Raw genomic sequence first — 25378 nt, 5'->3', positions numbered from 1 at the left:
AGGCAACCTTTAGTAAAACTCTTATAAGTGGTTGTGGTTCCAGTAATAGGTGAAGATTTGGGATGGGAAGCCTCCTAAAAATAGCAAAAGGAAATGAAAATATCTCCCTGAATTTTGGATCAGAAAGGTAGAAACCGAATTTTACTTTGTGAACTGCAATTCATCCTGAATATCTTAATGAGATTCAGAGAAGTTGATTCTGCAGCTGCTTTAATTTTGAGGTTAGTTGAAAATTATACAGCATTTGCCATACTGTTGTATTTCCAAAATAAATCCTACTTACTCTCCACTGCCAGTCAACTACAGCCCAGAGATGTTCCATTAATGGAGCAAACAGACAATTTATATTGGAGATTTCTTATTAGGGTTCCATTGCACCAGAAAATCTGGCTGAATATGGGTGGCATCATCTCTAATTACAAAGATGATATGATAATTGAAAATAATTGTGGCCTGGTTTTCTATTAAAAGAAAATCACTTTAACGATTCACCTTGTATTGTTAGAATTGACACAGAATATCATTTGGGAGTATAATTTGGGAGAAGTCACCATGACTCAGAGGAAGTGCTGATTTCCAATTAAGGATTTCCAATTCTTATGTGATCTCTAGGGCTCCTTCCATTCCTCCTTCTATTTTGCCTTTGGTGAAACTAGTTGCTTTTTGGTGTTCAAGAGGAGACCTTACTTCTCAGGATCCTATATTCAAGATAATAATCTTTTTGGTTCTCATGATTATGACATTATTTGTTTTGCTTCTTTAAACTGGCTTCTTATGATCAATTTCAAGGGTCAAAAAAAAAAAAAAGCCAGTTCTAAACTGTTGGTTTAAATAAACAGTAGAATCCACAAAGAAGTGGAATGTAATTTGAACACCTAGTATATTTAATACATAATTGAAAATCTCTTTATTATTTTATTTTTTTAGTCACTAACTTTACCTCATTGTGACACATTTCAGAACCTTTATTTGAACTATTGCTCCTAATTAAAATTTTTTAATGTCCTAAAATGATTTTATTATTATTATAATAATTACATAAATAGAAAAATCTAGAAATATGCTGTATGTAGTTTCATTTAAGATATTTTCAGAAATGTCCTTGAAATAAGATATAGACATCATTATTCTTAACAGCCACATAATGTGGGAACAAGTTCAGGGTGGACATTGCAACAAATTTTGCATTTCTTCCAAGATAGTTAAGGCTTTCACCCACTCTTTAAGAAGACGTACAGTGATTCAAAGCTATTAAACAACTGAATTTTTCTGTTAGAGAATTATATTTTAATGGTAAATTTTAACCCGCTGAGCCATGAGTCCAAATAATTCATCTAGACAAAGAGTAAATTACAAGATTTATGCTTTTACAATCTTTTCAGTAGCTTGAGTAGCATTAAGTTCATTAGCAGAGAATGATAACCCTTTGTATCATATAAGCACATTTGTAATGTTTGCTTGCAAGGCGTTCATTTTTTTGTTGTTGTTCTTGTTAATTTACCCAATCTGTGCTTTCCCCCCTCTATCTTTAAATTAGAGTGTAAAGTAGGTCAAGATTACAGATTAGACTTAATCTGTTTTGCTCTGCTTTGTCTTCATTGCAAAGCAGTATAGCTGGAAGACAAACACAATGGCTTTTCCCAGACATGACAAGGTGAAGTATTAGGCTGAATTTTATAGATTCAGAGTTATTGTTGATTATTATTAGATGTCTAAGTTGATTTCAAGTGAGAAGTTACAGATTTTCTAAATTCTCAAGACTTCAATGATCCGGTAAGAAAGTAACACCTTACAAAAGCAGCCCTTCAATTCTGCCAGTTCAAGGACACCTTTCCAAATGCTGAGTGAACATCATGGTAAGTATTTTGTTGTTAATAACCAGTGACCTTTACCAAGGCACAATAAAATAATAAAAAGATGGTATTTGATGAAAGAAGTCCACTCAGAAATATATTAAATGCCTTATACCCCAGAGATGTTGCATGTGTTTATAGTCATATACTAATTATTTATAGCAAGGTTCATCAAACTTTTCCATAAAGGGCCAGATAGTAAATATTTCTTTGTGGAACTGTTATGACTACTCAAATCTGCCGCTGTAGCTCAAAAATACCCAAATGAGCTGTATTCCATATATTCTATATGTGTATAGACACTGAAATTTGAATTTCATATAATTTTTACTTTTTAAATGAAATGCTATTTTTTTTCAAACATTTTTTAAAAGGTGAAACTATTTTTAGCTTCTGAGCCATACAAAAATAGATAGTGGGCAGAATTCAGCGTCTAGACCACACTTAACTATTCCTTTGTTTAAATTATTTATTTTCTACAACTGAATATATGATATAATAGTATGTCAAAATATACAAATATACATGGATCTTCATGGAAATTTTTTTCTTGAAAAGTTAACAAAATGTCTTTGAAAAAAAAGCTGCTTAGTCACAAGAACAGCAAAGTTAAAATTAGATTAATAGGACAATTTTAAAAAGTTTATTTTGCTATATATGTGAAAAATCCAGATGTTAAATACAAAACCAAATATTTTTAATTTGGTTAAGACCCTTGGGGCCAAATGCAAATGTCAATGGCTTTGTTTGTAAAATGAAGATTCTCTATAAAATGAAGCTAACATGAAACTTTCTCTAACATTGTAGTCATTAAACTAAAAATGACATCGTTCAAAAGAGTAAGGCAGAATAAGTACCACTTATTGTCATATATTAGAATTTAAAGTATGATAATTGCTCAAATGTGATTAACTGAGAAATAGCCAGAGTTCATAGAGCTACACTATCTCTTGGTTGAACATACCTTCATTACACTGCCGAGTATAAATCTTCTTTACATTACATGAATTATACTTTCTAATTAGACTGTTTTTTCTTAGATAAGAAATATTATGGAATTGGAAATAATTCATGACTAACATTTTATTTCAAATGCAATTTATCATGATTTGGGTATAATTAGTTACAATAATTGCATAAGTTTAAAAAATTACTAATCTTTTACAGATTTTTAAATCATTGATAGAATATACACATTAGAAAAATCATGCATATTTGGTTTTTCAGTAAATTTATTTATTTTAATTAGGTATCTATGACAGCAGAATGCATTATGATTCATTGTACACAATTGCAGCACAACTTTTCATTTCTCTGGTTGTATACGATGTAGCATCACACCATATGTGCAGTCATACATGTACCTATGGTAATAATGTCTATCTCATTCCATCATCTTTCGTGCCCCCATGCACCCTCTCCACCCCTCATATGTATTTGTGTATTATGTGTATTCGAGCTTGTGGGTTTGAATTCTGACACAGAAACTCTAGAAACTCATTTTGAATAAGAATTAAGGTATGGTAATATATTTCTGGTTTCTAAAATTCCTTTCTTTATCAATTCAATCTAAATGTGTGCCATCATATTCATGGAGTGAATGGTGACAAGAAATTATACAATTTAAGTCTGATCTTTTTTTTGGTACCCAGGATTAAACTCAGGGGTACTCAACCACTGAGACACATCCTCAGCACTATTTTTGTATTTTATTTAGAGACAGGATCTCACTGAGTTGCTTAGCACCTCACTGTTGCTGAGGCTGACTGAACTTGGCGTCCTCCTACATCAGCCTCCTGAGCTGCTGGGATTACATATATGTGCCACCGTGTCTGGCTTTAAATTTGATATTTTTAGCTTATAAAAACTGAGATTATTTACAGGGTATAAAAAGTACGAGCTGAACAATTTTTATAAAAGCGAACAAAGTGATCAAAACCATTTATAAAGCATAAAAATACTAGTGGAACATCAAAAAAATCTCAACCAAATAGCCACTTAAGTTTAAGCAATTTTTAATTCATGAGTTTTACATACAGAGATAAAATTTCAAATAAATATCCAGACTCTAAATGTCATTTCCTCTCTTTTTAAAAAATTACTTTTTGTTACCGGGGATTGAATGCAGAGGCACTCAACCACTGAGCCACATCCCCAACCCTATTTTTGTATTTTACTTAGAGATATGGTCTCACTGAGTCGCTTAGCACCTCAATTTTGCTGAGGCTGGCTTTGAACTTCTGATCCTCCCACCTCAGCCTACCAAGCTGCTGGGATTACAGGCATGCACCACTACTCTCGGCCTTCATTTCCTTTCATATTGAAACACATAAAATCAATATAAATTATTTATAGTAATGGGTGATCTAAAATGATTTAAAATTTATTGGTATTAAGATAGATTTGGAAATTTTAATTTTATTAGTGATGGAATATCTCAACAGTAAAGGATTTTCTTACTCCAAACTAATTGTCTATCCATTTAATCATCCACCTTTTGATGGTATGGCACTATCCCTTTTGTAATGTGATAATCATGTGTTAAGAAATATTTCTTGAGGATCTACAGTGGATCTCCTATTTTGCTAGGTCCTAACTATAAAGATTAATACATACTTTTATTCTCAAGAATCCTACAGATTTATTAGGGGAGAACAAAGTGTAGGTGTAGCTTCCCCTCAGACAACCAGCAACGTCTGGAGATATCGTAGAGTGTCATGACTTGGGGAGGGGAGAATGTTTCTGGCATGTAGTGGGTAGAAGCCAAGGATTTTGTTAAATATTCGACAACAAAGAATTATTTGGTCCAAAATATCAATAATGCCACCTGTGAGAAACTCTGTCTTAAGCAGAGCACAATTTTAGAAATGCTGTAATTTTACAAGCAAGAAGGGTTGTTTTGATGGAGAAATGTCTTGAAAGAAGAGCAATGTGTGAGCAGACTCTTGAGAGGCTGCATGGAGAGACAGTCCTATGGGGAAGGGGAGCTGGGAAGAGCTGCTTTCCAGGCTGTGGTAGCAAAGTGAGCAAAGACTTGGCTATGAAAAATAACCTGCTTTGGGGAACTATGCAAAGTCTCTAGTGGATAGGAGGGTATAAGGGAATAGAAACCTGAGATTTGGCGGATGAATAAGAATTTTTCTTTTTTCTGCCATGTCATACAGTTGGGGCTTTCTCCTGAAAGGTGTTGGAAATGATGGTGGTTTCAAACAGGGGTATGGCATGATCAGATAGTCTGTATACAGGGTTCATCATCCTTGGTGTGATATGTCACAAGTACAAGGAAACACAAAATCCTTATCATTAGATCAGTGAAAAGCCACAGGGGATAAAGTCCACTAGTAGGAAAGAAGGATTCCCTACTTCTTCCTCTATGAATGCTCTAATTTTAATTCAATAGCTTTCACTTTCTATATCAGAACTCTATTCAAGAAATAAAACTTAATTCATTTCCAGCAGTTCATACATGCTGTATGTGCCTGACTGGCTAACCCCTTCTGAGGCTAAGCTGCCTTGTTAGTTAGCATCAGGGAGCACTGTCATTCCTTTGGAGTTTTGTTTTTCAATTCCTTCTGTGATGTCATGGTAGGAAAACATGAAATGTGCTTACCAATTTAAAACAGACAACTAGTAATAAAATCTCAGCTAGCAAAATCTTGTTCCTCTGACTCAGTAGTTCTTAATTCTGCAAGTTTATTAGAACTACTATGGAAGAGATTTGGGCATCTGTGTTTCTTAAAACTCCTCAGGTAATTAGAATGAGCAGTCAGGGTGGAGACCACTGTGTTATTTTAGCTCAAGGTACCGTCCTATGGATATAGAAGATTAATCTACTATTTTTATTTGGCTTCCTGATGATTTTTGAAGAAGATTTTTCTCCAGTTAAAAGTTACATTTTGAGGCTGGGAATTTAACTCAATGGTTGAGTTCTCACCTAGCATACCATGTGTGAGGCCCTGGGTTCAGTCTCTAGCACCACAGAAAAGAGAGAGAGACAGAGACAGAAAGAATTCATCTCCATTTAAAGTTAAAATGAATTTGTATTTTCTGACCATACACAATTTTCAAAGGGAAGCTTTTTCTGATACTGTTACTGAACAAGTGAGAGCTAGACTATTTCTTACATAAAATCACAAGATGGATGAGTTCCACTCAAGTAGCAGAGAGATAACTAGAGATTTAAAAATGGAGTTTTTGAACAGAGATACTGAGTTCACACATGTATACTTTAAAAAAGGTCTTATTTTGTGCTGCCCAGCACTGTGGTTGGTTAATGTGAAACACAGTATGATATAATGAAAGAAAGGCTGGGAGTTTGTCTTCCTATAGACCATCCTCTGTTCTTTGGCTACAGATCACATACATAGCTGCCTTCAAAATGGGGGGTTGTTAAAGTGGTACAGGAGGGACTGTGGTTGTAGTGTTGCCATTATATCTCTGGGAAAAAAAAAGGAAAAAACAAAATAAAACAAAAAACCCTCAAAATGTCAACCCTAATCCTTTATTGACTCAACAAATAGTTATTAATTATCTGCTCTGTGTAAGACTTTTTCTTTTTCTTTTTTCCCCCATCTGTCTGGAAACAGAATGGAAAACATTAGAGTGGTTTAATTGTAATATTGTATCTGTGAGCAAAAGAGAAAATACTGTTGTTATTGTTTTAAGTTGTCCTCTTTAGTCTCTTGACTATTTTCCTTTACATCTTTTTTTCTGCCATCAAAGATTTTCCTTTGTGAAAAAAATTTCCTCTAGAAAGAAATTTCCTTCTCAGTACCTTCCTTTTTTTTCTCTTTCAATTCACAAACAAGTGTCCTATCTGTATTCCCACTACCTCCTTGCTATTTATATACTACGTATAACAAATACCCTTCTAAGACATCAATTCATAAATAATGAATCAGAATCTATAATCCAACTTTGAGTTCATACCCAGATTCTGGGAAATGCACATTCCCTCCACATTGTTCTCAAGGGCAGTTCAGTATTAGAATGCTAATTTCTTCTTCCCTGCTTTTTCTCTCAGGCCAATCAAAACTTGTTGATGGATGGGGAGGTTCAGCCCATGAGTATCTTTACAAGACATTCTGTCTTGCTCTAAAATAGTGGATTTCAAACTTTTTGCCTGTGACTCACTGTAAATATTTGGCATTGTGATCTAATATCTATACATATCCACGGGCAGCATGTATATACACATTCCATGAAAATAGTACACCATAGTGATTTCTGATATTTTCTTTCCATTCTACTTATTTCTATTACATACTACTCTATTTCATTAAAATTGCTGTTTTGACTGGATAACTGAATATTCTAGCACAATATTTATTGTGAAGTATTGTTCTGATCTAAACCCATGTTCATCAGCAGTTCTGTAGAACATTCTCCAAGGGGATCCATAATTCTCTCCAGGGGTGTACAGATACTTTGAAGAGAAACAAAAGAGGGGTTCTTTTTCTCCTATTGCTTTGGTTTGTTTATAATGAAGAGAGTTATTTTGATTTTCCAATGTCACATACAGGAGAAAATGATAACATTTTATGTTTTTGAAAGACCTACTCCCTACTTTTCTTTAAGCCCCACTTATGTATTATGTTTTTCATGGAGCTGTCCAATAAAAGGACTAAACACTAAACACTCATTGCAATTCATTTGGAAATTAATTATCTATTGCTGGGTAACATCTTTAGTTTAAGTCTTGGGGTAGAGACAATTTTGTCATGATAAGACTTGGTTTCTACATTGTTCTTGATAAAACAGGTAGGGTCTCTATGCCTATAAGGATTTATGTTCAAATTTGCAGAAGGCCCCACTTATTAGTTATAATGAAACATTACTTGCAGTCTTGGCCATAGTAATATCCCTCTATGCACTTCCTTCCTATTTCCCCTCAAGGTCATCTTATCTATGACTGAGATTCACTGCTTGGATGGCTTACTTTGCTAACTAGGGCCTGTATCCTTTCCAATGCTTGCCTACTGCTTCAGATCCCAGAGGGTATTTTTGGTTGATGAGACAGGACTGGAAGTTATGTTTTAGACTTATGTCTCATATTCTGAACTCTGGCTATTACAAGGCTATAATTTTGTTAGAATTATGTTCATCTCATCTAGACTCAGAATCTCATAAACTGCCTTCTTAAGAGCTAATAACTCTCCTCTGTTTTGGATCTCTGTTTCTCCAATCCCTTGACACCATTGACTTTGATCCTCTAAGCTAGTCTGATTTCTTCATCTTTACCGAACCCACCTAGTTAAAAGATGAAATGCCCTTTTGCAAAGTTCTGTAATCTAGTTAAACTTAGTAGTTATTTAGATTATGTAGGTTCCCATTTTTTTATAGACAAGAGAGTTTAAGAAAGGTAAAGTGAGCTAAAAAAAATCACAATTAGAAAACGCTATCTGTTGGTCACCTGTTTTTTTAAAATTTTTATTATAAATTTCAAATATATAAGAGTTGAAATAGTCTAGTCTTTAATATTTGCCCTTATTTCCTATACACGTACACTTTTTTAAATTTGATGAATTATTTTAAATCAGAAATACTGCTGTACTCAAAAGTCAAGAGCAATTCTTACCTTTTAATCACTGACTTTTAAGTAAGTATTTGATATAATGGCTATCTTCAGTGATCTATGAATGATTTTTAAAAATCCAAAAAAATAGTAACAAAATGTCCTAATTGAAGGGTTTAACGTCAAGGATTAAAATTCTAAGCTCTTCCTGATTTCAACATTGCTTCTTAAGTAACACTTGTGATCTAACTGGTTAAAATATTTTTGTATCTGATTTCATTGTGTTCATAAGCACCATATTCTGTAGATGTCATAATTGTTAGCACATAGATAGGATCAAAATATTAGAAATTATTATTTCAGGAGCTGTTTTTGTTATCTCCTTTTATATTATTTATAACAATCCTGCAACTACTTGGGAAAAACATTTGGCCACTTGGCATCTATCCCCACACCTAAAAAACAAAGGTGGCTCTGTTTGCTTCTCTGTATTCCTAAGAGTGATGTCGTGAAGGTTAATATTACATCCCCCGAAACAGTTCAACAAATATTGAAAGAAATCAGGAACTTTAATGAAAGCAGGGTTGAAAATGTATTTCAGAGAGAGTAAGGTATTATTGTAAATTATCAGCACCCTGTTTTATTGTATGATTATTGCTTCCTAAAGGCTTTTAGAAACAAAAATGTAGTCATGCAGATAAATAAATAAAATTGTAACGCCAATAGCAACTTATTTTTTTTTCTGCATAATTTTACCATTTTTGTCTGTGGAAGGAAGGACCAAACTGTCCCTAAGTGGAAGGGATGTTGCTTTTCTTTAGTGCCACTGAGATTATTAGACTGTGAGATCTCTTGATTATTTTATTTTTTACAATGAGAAATGGATATGAGGGTGCTCTGATCTACCATTTGCTACCGCAAAATTGTGGATAGAGCAGGAAGGCAGTAGAACATCTCTAAAGGCTTCCTTGATGCAGAAAAGTTTAACTTCTAATAAAGAAGGTGATTTTTTGAAAGAAGTCCCTAGAGAATTTATCATTAATTTTTCCTGCAGTTGTCACAGGCTCTTTACAGCTGGCGTCATCTTGGACATCCTGTAGTCTCTAAAACTTCATTTTTAACATGAGGTAACAGGGTAAGGCCCATCATAACACTTCCCCAAGAGCACACAGGCAATTGGTGACAGAAAGAGAACCAGAGCTAAGACAATCCATTGTCATATCTACTCAAAGGTGACTGAGTGCATGTGGCATGTGTCATATTACATGAAACACATAGACAACACAAAAACAAAACCACTAGCCTCTAAAAGGAAGTTGTTGGGAGGCCAGGCCACAGTTTCTGATGGTAAAGCAGTTTTTTTCTAGGAAGTCTTTCAGTACTCCTATTTCATAAGGATAATCTCCTATATTCACTTCTAGAAGTTTTAATATTGTGAATGCAATTAATAAAGCTGTTTCCTTTTGAATAAAATCTTTCTGAGGACAGAAACAAATCCTCTGTGCATTTAGTGAAGTCAAATCAGACTGGCATTTAGTGTTCACAAACTCAACTCTGTTTTCATAGGGGGAAAGGAAGGATAGTGTATTTAATATTAAAAGTATGCATAGTCTTTGCTTTCATTGACTTTAGTTCCCATGTAACTCCTTGATATATAATCAATGAATTTTACATTGAACATGGCTTCTGATGGAAAAAATGCCACTTATTCTGTGTTTACTGTAAGGCATTTATGATGCACCACATTGGGTTATTGGAAAATATATTCTAAAATTTTTAAGAATTAATATTCAACTAAAGTTATAAATCCCCAAGCCCAATTACTTCTCTAGATTTAAAGTTCAAATTCTGAGGTTTTTTTTAGAATTTTAGAGTTATTGTTAAGTAACTTTTAAAATCTTAAATACATAAGAACTTAATTGAGGTACTGAAAAGTAAATCCAGTATACTAAGTTCTATAGGGGGTAGTTTAATATTTTTGAAGACATTTAATTATTTGTTATAACAAACCATCTCAAGTGTTTAGGTAATGCTTGAAAATTAAAAAATTATATCTGCTCAATTATAAATATCTCAGTACTATATACAATCTCAATAATATTTCTATTTTATACAAATAGTGTAAAATTTTTATTCAGTCACAGATTTTAAGTCAGATTTTATTTTAAAAAGACTATTGTTATTTAAACAGGTCTTATTTGAACTAACCAAAATACCAATTTGCATATATTCTTTAGCACAACAAAGAGTTTCTCTAGTTTTTTATTAAATACTTCTGTGCATACATATTTCTGGGGGTAATTTACCTGAAATGTATTTATCTTCTAAGAATTCTGCAACTTTTATTAGTCAAAGGTTTTGACTGGCAGAATGGTTAGATTTCTTTTCGCAGCCATCACACAGAATAACTCTGTGGACTACACGAAGACGTGATAAATTAAACAAGCTAAATGTGTAGAACAGTGTCTTGCATGTAGCAATCTTTGTACACCACCATGACCAAAATGAAGTGATGGAGTAAAATAGAAAGATGAGAAAAGTAATATTTGCCTGGAATCTTCATATCTCAAGGCTGTGTTGGCTCTAGTGGTTCCAGCTTCTGAGAGTAAAACAGAGACAATGTTGGTCCCTGGGTTAGCTTTCTGTCACTGTGACCAAATTATCTGGCCAGAACAACTTAGAGGAGGAAAAGTTTATTCTGAGCTTGTGGTGGCATAGGTTCAGCCCATAATTAGTTGACTCCATTATTCTGAGATGAGGTAGAACATCATGGTGGAAGGGCATGGCAGAGGGAAGCTTCTCAGATCATAGCAACTGAGAAGGAGAGAGAGAGAAAGGGGGCAGGAGGAAAGGGAAGGGAATGGAAGGGTATGGAAGGGAAGTGGACAAAATATACAATATCCAAGTCATTTCCCTAGTGACCCACTTCTTCCAGCCACACCCCACCTGCCTAGTTACCACCCAGTAATCCATTCAAATTATTGACCAATCAAATGGATTAATTTACTTAGTAGGTTTTGACTCCCATAATCTAATAATTTCACCTCCTACATTAACACAGTAGATTTGGGGGGTGTTTCATACCCAAACCATGAAAAACACATTTCTAAAGATAGAGGTCTCATTCTGGGAAGGAAAAAGTAGTTGTGAAGATCTCATAAGAATCTGTGTGTTTCTGTATGAGATTTTGTATAGAAAATTAGTTTATATCTTGTATATACCTAAATGAAATTTTCATCATTTCTTTTTAAGTAAACTCAAATTACATAAATAAAATGTAATATTGCTAAATGTGTAGAATAGTGTCTTGCATGTAGCAGCAATCATTTTATACACTAATTATTTTTTTTAATTTGTCTTATCCTGGCATTGGTGAAAGTATTTATTTCATTTCCCATCTTGTGGTCCTAACTGACCTCATTGGCGGCTTCCCGTCAGTTTGGCCTTTGGGTATCACGCAATGCCATTATTATGTCCACTATGGCTGACGTGACTTATAATGAGAAGGTACAGTGATTTATCCCATCCCCTGCTAGGGATGTACACCTCTACTGGTGATTACACGTGATTTGGTACTGCCAGTCCTTAGATCTTCTAGCACATTCCCAGCTGTCCCCGACCTTGGACCCTCCATCTTGCAGCTATCCACAACTCTTGGCTTCTCAACAAGGTACAAAGCATCTCAATATTCTATTATCTCTCTATCTCTCTTGAGGGGTTATGGGGGCTTCTGAAGGTAGTCTCCATGTCAGTGGGAAGACAACAGGGGACACTCTCAAGCCTTCTCTCTGTCTATATCTGTCCTACATTGCCACTCAACTCTGATTCCCCCATGTTGGCGCAGGTTCTTTGACAGATGCTTTCTACCAGATTTCAGACCAAAATCAAGGCATATGACCCTTTTGCTTCCTGATTTTTCTTATCTATCTGGGTTATTTTTTATCTCAAGTGGGGACCAGAAAGAATGAATCTAACCACTCTGGCTTTTCTTTTCTACTTTAAGCTGCTTCTTCATATGGGAAAGAGCACTACATTTATGACATATTTTCTGTGGATTTTATTATATACTCTGTGTTCAGTCCTCTAAGACTTGCTGTTAAAGCTTAGATATTGCATGGCCAAACTATCCTTTATCTCTAACAGTAAAAAATCATGGGTCTTTATGTCTGTTTTCTGTACTTTGAGTTTAAAATAAGACTCTTTGCAAGTCAGAATTAGATAATGTTTTCCTTTTCAGATAGGCTCCGATCTCATTTCCCTCAAAAGGTTGACAGCTAAGGGACAACAGAAATGATCAGGAGGAAACCCATTCAAAATATTATTACTCATGAATTCTAGACAAAGGTGTACAATTTGAGAAATTTCAGGGATAATTTTGGCAGTGTGGATGGCTGTAGAACATAATTGCTCTTTAGGATGCTATCCCTCTGAATGTATTAGTAACATTCTCTGGTCAATACATATTTTATTTATGTAAGACTCTAAGTGAAAACCAACATAGGCTCACAACTTAAAACAAGATTGCTGTACTGCCTCTTAATATGTTTCATATTTTATGATATCTCTGTTTCTGTTTAGAAAAAATAGGTTTCTATGCATTTGTCCCTTCTTCATCCTTCCTCCCATTTCTTTGAGGAAGAACTTCCATCAACATTCTGTTTACCTGACTTGAAAGCCATTCTTGATTCCTTTCTTTTGCTCACTTGGCACTTTAAATTCAACACAAAATTCTCTCGTTTCCTGTCCTAAGTAATATTTTAAATTTCTTTATTTCACTCCACCTTTGGAATTACAATCCTAGCCCCTAACCTAAAGTGTTAAACGGCTTCTCATTCATTCTATTTAGGAAAATAATGTGTCAGGGCATCTCTGCCTATACCTTAAGACCTATCTTATGTCCCTCTCCTCCTTGCTTAGGACCATGCACCTTCTTTCAAGTTTCACAAAATACTGACCATTCTTAAATTTGGGGGCCTATATAGTTATGCAGTGAACTCTACCTAGAGTGATCTTCTCCTGTCTTCATCTAACCCCAATCTTTCAATTCTTATCAACTATGGAACTTTTCAGAGTATCTCTCTCTGATACTTCTCATCTAAATTATATGACAGGACTGGGAGGATATAGCTCAGTGGTAGAGAACTACTTTAGCTTATGCAAGGCTCTGGTTTCAATTCTGAGCACTGCCAAGAAAAACAAAAGAAATTACGTTATATTGTTACACTTTCTTGAAGCCCCCTTTACTTTTTTTCCATATCATTACCAAATGTATTTGTAAATATATTTTTATGTGTGTGATTGTTGGTTTAACGACTGTATCCTTCTTTAATCTGTAAACACTGTAATGGTAAGAACCATGGATGTTTTCCTCAGCACTGGGCCTCCAGCATCCTAAGTCTGTCACTTAGAAATGGCTCAATAAAAATATTTAGAATAAATGAATAAGGAATGAGTTGATGCAGAAATCTCAAATAATGGAATACTATTAGGAAAGGGCTCATATACTATTAAGCAAGGGTTGACCAAGGTATGGGGTTACTTTTTCATTATTTGTTATTGGTATCCACAGATATACTTTAATTATTGGGAAGTGGGTTATATCCAGCCATAATATATCAGCATGCTATCCCTTGTGATTGACTGACTTCTGGTCTGTGCCCTGATATAGATATATATTGTAAATCATCTCTATTAAGAAAGAAATATTTTCATTGTCAAATAGTCATACTAATAGTCAATTGTCTAGTTAGAGGGGAATGAACATTTAGATAACTAGTTAAATTATCACTTTATTATTAATTTTCTATTAATTACACTTCATGAAGAATGGAGGAATTCAATATACTATAATACACCCTCGAAGTTGCTTTAGAATAATAAAGTGTGTGAGTATCCTAAAATGTAACCTAGTGAATTATTAAGAAAAAGCTTTTAAAGTGACTAGTTCAATCTGTCAGTTCCCCTCCTTCCCCAAAACTAAGGTACTAGAATAAATGTTCTAAACAAAACACTGTAGATCATTTAATCATCAGATTACTTGAGGAAACCCACTGTAGAAAGACAAATGAGGGAGGCAGGCAAAGGGAAATAAATGAGCACTCACTTTGTGTCAGAGAAAATTGCAGTAGGCTCTTCCCTTAGGAGCAGCCTTTAGCATTCATATTTCCTTATGGTATACATCAGCATCTCCAGAGCCATAAAATTTCTGAATGTCTTTTTGATGACTAAACATATTTCCTTCTTTAAGGCATTATTCTGAAGGTACCTGGTGCTTTATTCTTTGTTTAGCAAGACAAGGACACTCTAAATTAAAGAATGTTTATGTAGATGATAATGGATATTTCAGATGAAGATTTTATATTTTCATTTTTCTTTTAATATATATGTTGCCTCTAATATCCAAGTGCAACTTAGAAATAAAGAATATAGAGCTTTAGTCTAGACACCCCATTGGAAACCATGTTTCTTTATTAAAGAGTTATGGTCTCCAGTACTTTAAAACTAGAGATTTTGGAGAGTGAACCAATGTGTCCTTTTTTTCTCCAGAGGGAGGGCTGTGTAACCCCATGATGCTTAACTCAGCAAGACAGTTGCCTACCTGTAAAGTGGCAGTGCTTTTTTCCCTAGGCCCTGATGGTCACTTCTGAAGCCTTCATTTCTTTAACTTAAAGTGATCTCCATTGAAAGCACACATTTCTTCTTCTCCCTTTTCCTGGGAGTGTTTTAAACAGCTTCCTGTCATTTAAAGCTTAGTGGATTGCTTCTGATCTTTCCTGCAGAGTAGATTTGGATGGCTGATACAGAAGCCCTGGAAAGGAGGCTATGCCTTCAGCAGGGAGGACTATACAGAGTAGTTGAGTGCAGGTGCAGAGGAAGCCAGGGAATGAGAGGACTGGTGCATCACCAGTGCCAAAGAACCTGTTTTGTATTTTTGTTAACCCATTTCTATTTTTTTTTTTAAGAGAGAGAGAGAGAGAGAGAGAGAGAGAGAGAGAGAGAGAGAGAGAGAGAGAGAGAGAGATTTTCAATATTTATTTTCCAGTTTTCAGCGGACACAACATCTTTTGTTTTTGTATGTGGTGCTGAGGATCGAACCCGGGCCGCTCACATGCCAGGCGAGCGCACAACCGCTTGAGCCACATCCCCAGCCCCCATTTCTAATTTTTATAAAATCAGCGTTAGTTTAGTTTAGGAAGTAGGTCACTGGGAGCCTGCCCGCTGGACTCTATCTGGTCTCTGGTCCCTTCTTTCTCTCTTTGCTTCCTGGCTGCCAAGAACTGAGCAGATTTACTTTCCCACAACCTTCTGCCCTAATGCTTCTGCCTTGGAGCCAGCTGACCGTGGGTCATGGGCTGAAACCTAGTCTCTATAAGTTGATTTTGTTAGGTATTTTTCACCACAGAGAAAAGCTAAGGAACACATACCACTAGAGTAGGGAAAGGGAACTGGGGGCTGGGGAGGAAAAGGAGAAGGGAGGGAAAAGGAGAGGTACTGACTGGGGAATGAAATTTGCCAAATCATACTGTTCTGCTGGGTGCATGTAGAGTATGTAACAACAAATCCCACTATTTTGTATAATTACAATGAATTAACAAAAAGGAAAAAATGGAAAAGGAATGATGTTTGGTTTGAATTTGGCATTTTTCCTCTGGACTGGTAACAGTATCCTATATATTGTCCTAGACGAAGGCAATACTATTAAGGGAGCATGAAACCTTGATAAATTGTTGAGTCTATTTGTCTCAGCAAAAGTTATTTCTTGAGTAGATAAAGATACTTTTGAACATGTTCACTTTTCTTTCAGGTCATAGGGGTTCTATTTAATAAATTACTTTTCTCAGGCACTAAGAGCCACCTTTATCCATTTAAAAAGGTTAATGCAGCTTTCCAAAGTGTCTAAGTTATTCCCAGAGAACAATTTATGCACTGAAAAAATCTTTTTATTTGGGAAGTGCCTAAATAGGAGGGAAAAAAAAAAGATGAGGTACAAATTGAAGACAGAAGATTTAGTGGCTTATATCTGAAGATTTTTCTCCCAAGATTTATTTATATGAATTGATTATAGATCCCTGACTATCCCAGGTGAAATTTCAATACTCCTTCCCTTCCACCCCAGAGCATCCTATTATTTTTCTTGTTTTATTTTTGTTCATAGCATTTATCACAAATACACTCTATATTTAACTTATGGAGTTTGCTACTTTCTGACTTCTTTTACTGGAATGTAAGTTCTACACATATGAAAACTTTTCTAATTGCTACACTTCTGCCCCTTTGACAGTGCCAGGCACAAGCTAGCATTCAGTAATTAGTTAATAACTGGATGCAAGAATAAATCTACATTGATCAATTCATCAAGTAAATATCAAATTTCCATTTGATCAGTGCTGCATGCATCATTTTCTGGAAGGCAGTTTCACATATGGTTGGGGTGCTTTCTGGCCCTGTCTGGCCATAAATCCTGCTTCTCACATGATTTGGCTGCTTAGACCTGGAAAATTTCTTTAACTTTTCAGGACCTTTGTTTTCTTTCTCCCAGAATAAGGAGAACAAATTACCTGTTTCACGGTTATAAAATAGGTATGAAATCCTTAAAACATTCTGGTCAGTCCTTAAACATCACTGGTGTTATCATAAAATCAGTTTGTGAAAAGAAGCATATTCTTTATGCACTCATCATCTAAATGAGATAGAGTCGTGACACTTATGTAGATATTAAAAATATTTTGCCACAGTCATCTGAATCATTTAGTTCAAAGCATATTTAAACCCTACACTTTTCATATAATTTACTTTCTGAAAATTAGCATGGCATTCATTTTATTTATTTAACAAACTCCAATGAAGTCAAACAGAGTAGTGTAATAATTCCAAAGGTCAAGCTCAGTTTTGAATTCTGCTCTGCCATTTAGTAGGTCTGTGACCCTCGGCAACTCAATTAAAACCTTTAAACTTCAGCTTTCATATTAGTAGTGTGAGCAAAAATAAAATCTGTGTAGTAGTTGAATATTAAACATAGCACTGTGCCTGATATACAATAAATCTCAATTAAAAGAAGGTTAAAAGGTTATAATAAAATACAGAGAACAGTATTTATAACAGAACTGTGTACAAAATTTAGTGAGTGAGAGTTGGAAGTAAAATCTTATTTTTCAGACTCCAAATTCAATCCTAAATAAATAAATTTAAAAATCATATTTTGGAAGAAGTTATCTTTGGAAAAGGAAATTTGACAGCAAATCACTTAGCATATGACTTCCTTCATGTTGCTAAATATAAAGCACAGTGCCTATCAGTAACAGTTTAAAAGATATGGTTGTCTCTTTAAGTCAACACTTCTGAATTTTTAAAAATTCAACAATTTATATACCATCCTCTTCTTATGCCCTATATTCATCAATTTAAATTTATGAAGATACTAAGTAAGAAAAACAAAACCCTATGTACACATATCTTCAAGGTTATTATCTAAGAATGTTATTAATATTGTATAATATTGGCTGTGTTAGGCAGTATTGTAAACACCATTGTTTGCACCCAAGTAGGGGTATTGGTTGCTACACTTAGATACAGTGGAGTAGATGGGAAATGCTTCAGCTGAGATTCTTTAATAATTGCTGGAGCCACAGTGCTGGGGGGGAGGGGAAATGAGTTTCTTAGGTCACCCCAGAGTAGACCACAGGAATCAATGTATCAATAAGCTTTTTGGCCAGGTTGAGATTGGAATAGGTGTGTCTATAACTGCACCTAAGACTAGGAGTAACCAGGACAATATGCTTTGATGAGTGTAAAGAGTCTCAAGATTGTCCTAAGGTCCTAAGTAATTATTTTCATTTCAGGAAAAAAAAAAAGTAACTTTGGTAAGGTGGTGTCTCCAAGTTTGCTGCTGTTTGTCCATACTTGGGTTTTCTATATAGCGAAAAAATGATGGATGTAAGGTTGAGCATGGGAAATTTTCAAGTTAATAGTTTATTACTTTTATCACTTTGTTGTAACTTGTAGGTAGAATACAAGTTAAATGTATTAACTGAAAATGCCACAAATACTGCAAACATTATATAGAATCAAAATATTGATCCTGCCCAAATAAGAGATGGGAATGTCTTTTAAAAATTCCATTTATTCCCAATTTTCCAAAAAATCTCCATACTTTTTTTCCATATTGGCTGCATTAGTTTGCAGTCCCACCAGCAATGTATGAGTGTACCTTTTCCCCCACATCCTTGCCAACACTTTTTGTTCTTAATAGCTGCCATTCTGACTGGAGTGAGATAAAATCTTAGAGTGGTTTTGACTTGCATTTCTCTAATTGCTAGTGATGATGAACATTTTTTCATATGTTTGTTGACTGATTGTACATCATCTTCTGAGAAGTGTCTCTTCAGGTCCTTGGCCCATTTGTTGATTTTTTTTTTCAGTGTTTAGCTTTTTTAATTCTTTATATATCCTAGAGATTAGTGCTTTAGCTGATGTATGATGGGTAAAGATTTGCTCCCAAAATGTAGGCTCTCTATTCACCTCAAAGATTATTTCTTTTGCTGAGAAGAAATTTTTTAGTTTGAGTCCATCCCATTTATTGATTCTTGATTTTAATTCTTGCGCCAAAGAAGTCTTATTAAGGAAGTTAGGGCCTAATCCCACATGATGTAGATTAGGGCCTACTTTTAATCCTATTAGTTGCAGATTCTCTGGTTTTATTCCTAGGTCCTTGATCTACTTTGAGTTGAGTTTTGTGCGTGGTGAGAGATAGAGGTTTAATTTCATTTTGTTGCATATGGATTTCCAGTTTTCCCAGCACCATTTGTTGAAGAGGCTATTTTTTTCTCCAATGCATGTTTTTGGCACCTTTGTCTAATATAAGACCCAGCTATATAAGGAGGCTGATTCATAGTGGGATAGGGAGAGGGAATATGAGAGTCTAGAAACTCCAGCATCTTCTGGGATAATTGGGACCCATCATAAGGAGCAATGGTAGGGTATGGAGTAGATGCTAGATATGTGTGGGTGCAGTATTTAGAACCAAGTTGCTGTCTTCCTAGCAATCTTCCAGAAACTCCAAAATGTCAGGGCTGTCTTATTTTATTTTCAGTGTCTTGAGGAGCTAGACAATGATGGTGTAGATGTGGTCAACAGAACGCAGGTGTGGGTCAGCCATTTGTGTGAGCCTCCTATTTATGGACTGTCCCAGGGGCTCAGAACTAACCAGAGTTATGTCTGTTCTTCCCAAAGTCATTATGCTTATGATTGAGAAGTATGTTATAATGCCGAAGGAAGGAAGCTCCTGTTGACATTATTTTTTTTCGGTCTATTTTTGAGAGTAAACTCCTGCCTTCCTTTCCCACATCCTCACCAACGTGACTTTGTTCACCATGAACTTGCTATTCTAAAATGATGACACAGAAGCAAGGTGTATTTCCTTCCTTTTGCTAAAGACTTGATTAATTATCCAGGGCAGATCTTTAATGACAGCTAAAATACCATTTTCACCCTAAAACCCAAGCTTTTAAGATGCACTCAATTGTTTGCATAAACCTTTACAATTTTATTTTCTTCTTGTTTTTATGCATAGACCAAACTACCAACCTGAAAGACTTTTTTCCAGCACACAAACTATGCTGTGAGAGCAAGTTTTGCCCTTCTGGAAAGTGTTTTAACTAATCAGGCCAATAAAAGGGCATCTAGGAAAAACTTATCAAGTATGAGACTGACTGGTATTTTAAGGATTAAAGATAATTTTCATTTATTTGTCCAACCTACATTAACATCTTTAAAACCAATTTCCATCACTTTTTCCTGAGTTCCATGTTTTCACACATTCACATCAGACCTTATTGCTCATCAAGAGCCATTATTAGAAGATTCTCATCTTCACCCATACTTTTTTCCTGGTCTCCCTTTTGATTCACCCATGTATTTCCTGAGAAAATTATACCCAAACCATTGAATTTTGAGAGGCTGGAGTCTTCTTGAATTCCTTTGCTAAGAGATTTTTTTTATATTACTTGGTCATGAAAAGATTGAAAATTCTCTTAGAACTGTGGGTTGAGTGTTGGAATCCTCTGACCTTAAGTATGTTGATATTACAAATGACCAGCTGTCTCTAAATTGGTGAGTCTGCCTCACTGTGCTGCCAGATGTTTGGTTTGAGTTCTTCCTATTTGTAATACCTTTTTTCTGTTTCAGACATTATGATTTATACCTTAGTTTTTCTAGTACAAATGTCAGACTTTCTTACCCTTAGCAAACTGAAGCTGAATTATGAAAATAATATTAAAATATCATAACCAAAATCTGTGCTTTTGTTTTTGTTAATTATTTCTGATAATTCATGAAGCCTTCGGTGAGCTTTGACTACATGGCTATTTGAGTAAAACTTTATAATTTTATTTTCTTTTTGATTTCTGTGCATGACACCCTTATCCAAAAGTACATTGAGATCAGCCTCAGTCCTTCCAGCACCTTGGAGTGAAGGATGGTGAAATCCACATCATAAATAACTCTTTTTCTAGGTGCTGCAATGGAACAAATATGGTTGCTGCTGCTTCTAACAATTAGAGTGCTTCCGGTGTCTGCTCAGTTCAATGGTTACAACTGTGATGCCAACCTCCACAGTAGATTTCCTGGTAAGTTGGAACCTAATCTATGCACTAATTGCTTCTGAAAGGAGTGATTATGTTAAAACAGTAAATCATTTAAATACATAGGGAAGATGGGGATCTCTCCTTTTATATTAAGCAGATATTAACAAATGCAAATGACAAGAGACATTTTTCTGGAATTGTAATTTATACCCACATTAACATACAAAGTGTTCATCAAAGTTAATATTATTATAATGGCTGTTCACAAATGTAAAGTATATTGACTCATAGGTAGTGAAATTGGGAGAGGCTAATTTCATTCAAAAATTTGCTGGAGGACTTTTTTATCTGCAACTAGATTTATTTAAGAATAATGGTTAAGAAAATGACTGTGAAATATTATGTGACACCTTCAAAATACTCTGTCAATGAAATGTTGGTCATCATCAAAGTACACAGGTCAGCTGCAGAATGAATTTCACAGAAACCCATTAACTTGTGACAGACATGAGATTCTGACCCTATTGGTGGACATATTCCCCAGCTTCCTAAAATCTGCACTCAGTGAGAAAGTTCTGCACATTGCATTAAAGTATTTGTCATTTTATATTAACTAGACTTATAGAACCATGATTCAACACTCATAAAATAAACATTAAGGAATCAGAAACTACTTTTCCATGTCTGTCATGCAAACTGAATACCTTTGGCCATACTGTAATTTCTCTAAATCTGCCTAAATCCTGTGCTTGGAGCATGCTAGCACAATAGCACACCTGTGTGGAGCAAAGGGCAGGGAGTTACAAGTGAGATTTCTACCTCAGAATAAATCCTAGCTTGTTTCTAAATGATGTCCTAAGCCCAGACCAAGTCCAAGTTTGTGGCCTGTGAAGTAAATAGAAGTCATGGTGGGGAGCACTTAAAGGTAAGATTATAAAGTGTGCTAAGAGTCATTAATGGTTCTGAATATCATAAACTAATTCTTTTTTTACTTGTTTTATTATGGAAAATTCAAGCATATAAAAATAGAGATTTTTTTAAAGCCCTCATACTTATCATCTACCTTTATCAATGATCAACATTTATAAATTTTATTTTCTCTCTCTTTCCTCATCACTTCCATCCATGGAATATTTTAAAGGAAATTTATTATTCATACTTCAGTGTATATATCTGATGGAGAAGAAATTTATTTCATGTGTACACCCAATATTTTTAATAATTCCTTGGTATTTGCTAATACTCAGCTAAGTTGCCTCTCATTTGGTTGCTTGTTCAATATATTTCTGAGACTAGATTTCACTGATTGCAAACCCATGGTATCATTCAGCACATTCCTTTTTTTCTGTGTAGCCTGTAAATTAGAGCTAGAGGCTTGGGTAAATGCAGGTTTAAGTGTTTTGGCAAGAATGCTTTGTCTATCATACCATGTAATGACAGTGTTCTGCTTTTATTTTGTAGACCTTGGAGAGTCACTGGGTCTTTTTTAAATATACATTTTAAGAGGTTGGATGTGCTCACTTTTTTTTTTTTTTTTTTTTTTTTTTTTTTTTTTTTTTTTTTTTTTAGAAAACAGACATTGGGAAAAGTGAATAAACAAAGAAGAGACTAGGAACAAACAGACTGTGAAGGCAGGGGTGGTAGGAGCAAGAGAAGGAGGCAAGTTCATGAGGTCCTCAAGCTGGACTCAGCAGGACTTGATAGGGATTGGATTGGGAGAGATAAGAGGAGGGGAAGACCAGAGGATGCATTGAATTTGAACAACTGGGTGTTGATACTGTTAGATGACACCAAAAATATAGGACACTTGCATGCTTTAGAAAGGACGTTTGGGTTTGGAAATCATAGCTTATAGGTTTTTTTGTTTGTTTGTTTTGTTTTTTTTAAGAAAGAAAGTATAGTGGCAACTTCTATCCAATAGTAGGAAATATGTACCTAAGTCTGAGAAAGGAACAACTGAAGATAGCTATGTGGGAGTAGAATTCCTTGTTGCTGTGTGGGCAATTAATAGAGGACAGAAAAATAAAGGGCTTCAAAAAGATGATATAGACAACTTTATGGTAAAGGAAAACAACGATCAATCTGAATCACAAATTGAAATGAGAAAAGTGTATTTGAGACTAGAGATTCCTGAGTGATGGGAAAGCATTTAGAGATTGGAAATACTAATAAGGAAATAATTGATGAAAAGAATAAAGAAAATACAGAAGAGATGAGTGATGCAGGTAGGGGAGTCAACCTTGGCAAAGTTCCAGCTGTTTCTTTGATTTAGGAGAGAAGGAACAATGAAGAAACAGGCAGAAGGAGTGAGAGGTGCTAATCATCGTCCCCTCCTCATGCAGTGGGAGATGGTGGCCTTCAGAGGAATCAGGCCAGAGGCCCATGAAACTAGGAAAGGTGATCAAGACCTGCTCCTGTGATGTGTGGGGAGAAAGCTAAGATGTAGAAAGTTTGCTCAGCAGAGAGGATTTAGCTATGTTCCAGTTATATGTACATGGATGTGTGAATAAAACATATTGAACAACCAAAGAGTGCCTAGGATAGCAAGTAGAAGTGCTTATCATATGGAGAATCTTTAAAAATGATGGTAAAGTGTTCATTTATAAATTTGCAACAGAATCACATTGGATAGTTAGAATATGTGGATTCTACAACTTTGCCCCAAACACGTATTGGCAGAATCTCTGAATGTATTGATCAGATGAACTAGTCTATATTATGGTTAAGAACAAATGATAGGGTATTCGGTTATCTTCTGGTATCCATTTTTCCAAGTAAAGCACAATTGTATGTTGGGGAAATAGCATTGAAAACAAAATCTTCTCCCAATCCCCAAATCTTCTCTATCAAGGTGGTAGATAAAGAAATACTTTTATCATTGAACAAGCATTAAACTCAGAATGTGATGCACGTCACAGGCAATAAAGAAAAGATTGCAAAGACAGAAAGAAATCTCACCCTTTTATATATCCAAGAAGATGCAGCCCATTATATATATATGTTTTCAAGATTAGCAATAACTGGTCTTCAAGTAAGACGACATGACAGCACCATTTGTCACATATCCTAGATCCACCTGGTAATTGGGGTGACCATCTGTTTTAGCTTATTGGTTTTATCCAGTAGAAAAATTAACTTCTTATGTCTTTATGACAGGAGGTAATTTTGCACTTTGAAGCAAGGCTCACACTAAGTCTGGCTCCCATCTTCTTACTGGGAGATATGGGTGCTATTTTCCTTAATGTTTACAGTTCTAAGTGATGGTTCCCTGGTCCTTGAGAAAGACATTCTGGGTCATAAGGTTTATGAAATTCCTATCTTGGTTTCAAAAAGGATTTATATATATTTCAAAGAGAGAAGAAATTATTTACAAATTCTAAGTTCTCCAAAGTAAATGCTTTAAGAAAAGACAGGGGGAGGAGTTTTTTACTTTCAACAGAGAAAGTCAAACCTCTTATTTTAATTTGAATTTTTCTTTACAAATATTAGCACTTTTGGGGCTAATATTTAGTATTATCTGGCTCTGGCAACAAATAGCCAAACTTTCCTAACATGTATACAAAGATACCCCTCACACCATTGTTATAATTAAAGATTTGTATTTAAAAAAACAAAAATCTTAAAAACAAGTACAATTAGAATTTCCAGAAGAGGATTTAAGTTTTATAGGTATTATTTAATACCCATTTTTTTTGCATGTTGTGTTCAGGAAGAACAAAATGAACAAATAAAGCCTAAAGGTTAATTGCTCATTGCCCTCTTGACTTTTTGGCTTCTTTTCCACTCGGGATCATCTGTGATGTCATTAGGAGCTCCACAAGCTGCTCAGACCCTGAGCAATAAGGCAGAATGAGAATGAGACTGGCAAAGGAAAGGGGCTATCTAAATGCAAAGCAATGTTAATAATGAGGAGAGTAATCATCTCACCCTATCTGACCTTTGCTGTTTCTTGGCATTAGAATTATTTTCTTTAATTTCCGTGGCATTTATTCTTGGGCCAAGATAACCCCTATGCTCTAATTCATTTAAATATAAAGAGATACCCTCTAACTCTAAAGGTAGTTAACTCTTGCCTACCGAGGCCAATAGCCAAGAAAAGACTCATTCTTCACTGAAATTATAGTTGTGCTCTTCCCTGAATAAAACTCAAAACAATTGACTGTTGGAGTACCAAAAAGCTATTTGGCCAGGTAAAACCTACAGATAAATGCGCTTGGACACTGTGATTAATGGATGTCTTTTGGCACTAGCACCTGATTTTGGACAGCAATGATGTAGGAGACTTAGTCTAAACATGCAGATCTCTATAGAGTTATTTAATGATACAGATATGACCAAGGGGCAAATGGGTTTTTGGTGACAGAGATTTAATTGCCTGACACTGTCTTATGATGAACTAAAATGTTATAAGAAGCCCATTTTAACTCTGT

General features: G+C 35.0%; 1 protein-coding gene across 1 annotated transcript in view; it reads left to right on the top strand.

Annotated features, from left to right (window-relative positions):
• The first annotated feature begins 1609 nt into the window (after positions 1–1609).
• The window catches only part of Zpld1 (zona pellucida like domain containing 1), a 56914-nt gene continuing 33145 nt past the window's right edge, over positions 1610–25378 (top strand). The window contains exons 1-2 of the mRNA XM_078044310.1: positions 1610–1856; positions 20877–20990. Of these exons, the coding sequence (XP_077900436.1) occupies positions 1838–1856; positions 20877–20990 (133 nt within the window). The 5' untranslated portion in view covers positions 1610–1837. The remainder of the gene's footprint in view (positions 1857–20876; positions 20991–25378) is intronic.

Source organism: Ictidomys tridecemlineatus, chromosome 3, assembly GCF_052094955.1.
Source record: "Ictidomys tridecemlineatus isolate mIctTri1 chromosome 3, mIctTri1.hap1, whole genome shotgun sequence".
In the NCBI taxonomy this organism is placed as follows: Eukaryota; Metazoa; Chordata; class Mammalia; order Rodentia; family Sciuridae; genus Ictidomys; species Ictidomys tridecemlineatus.
This window is presented reverse-complemented; position numbering and strand designations above follow the sequence as displayed.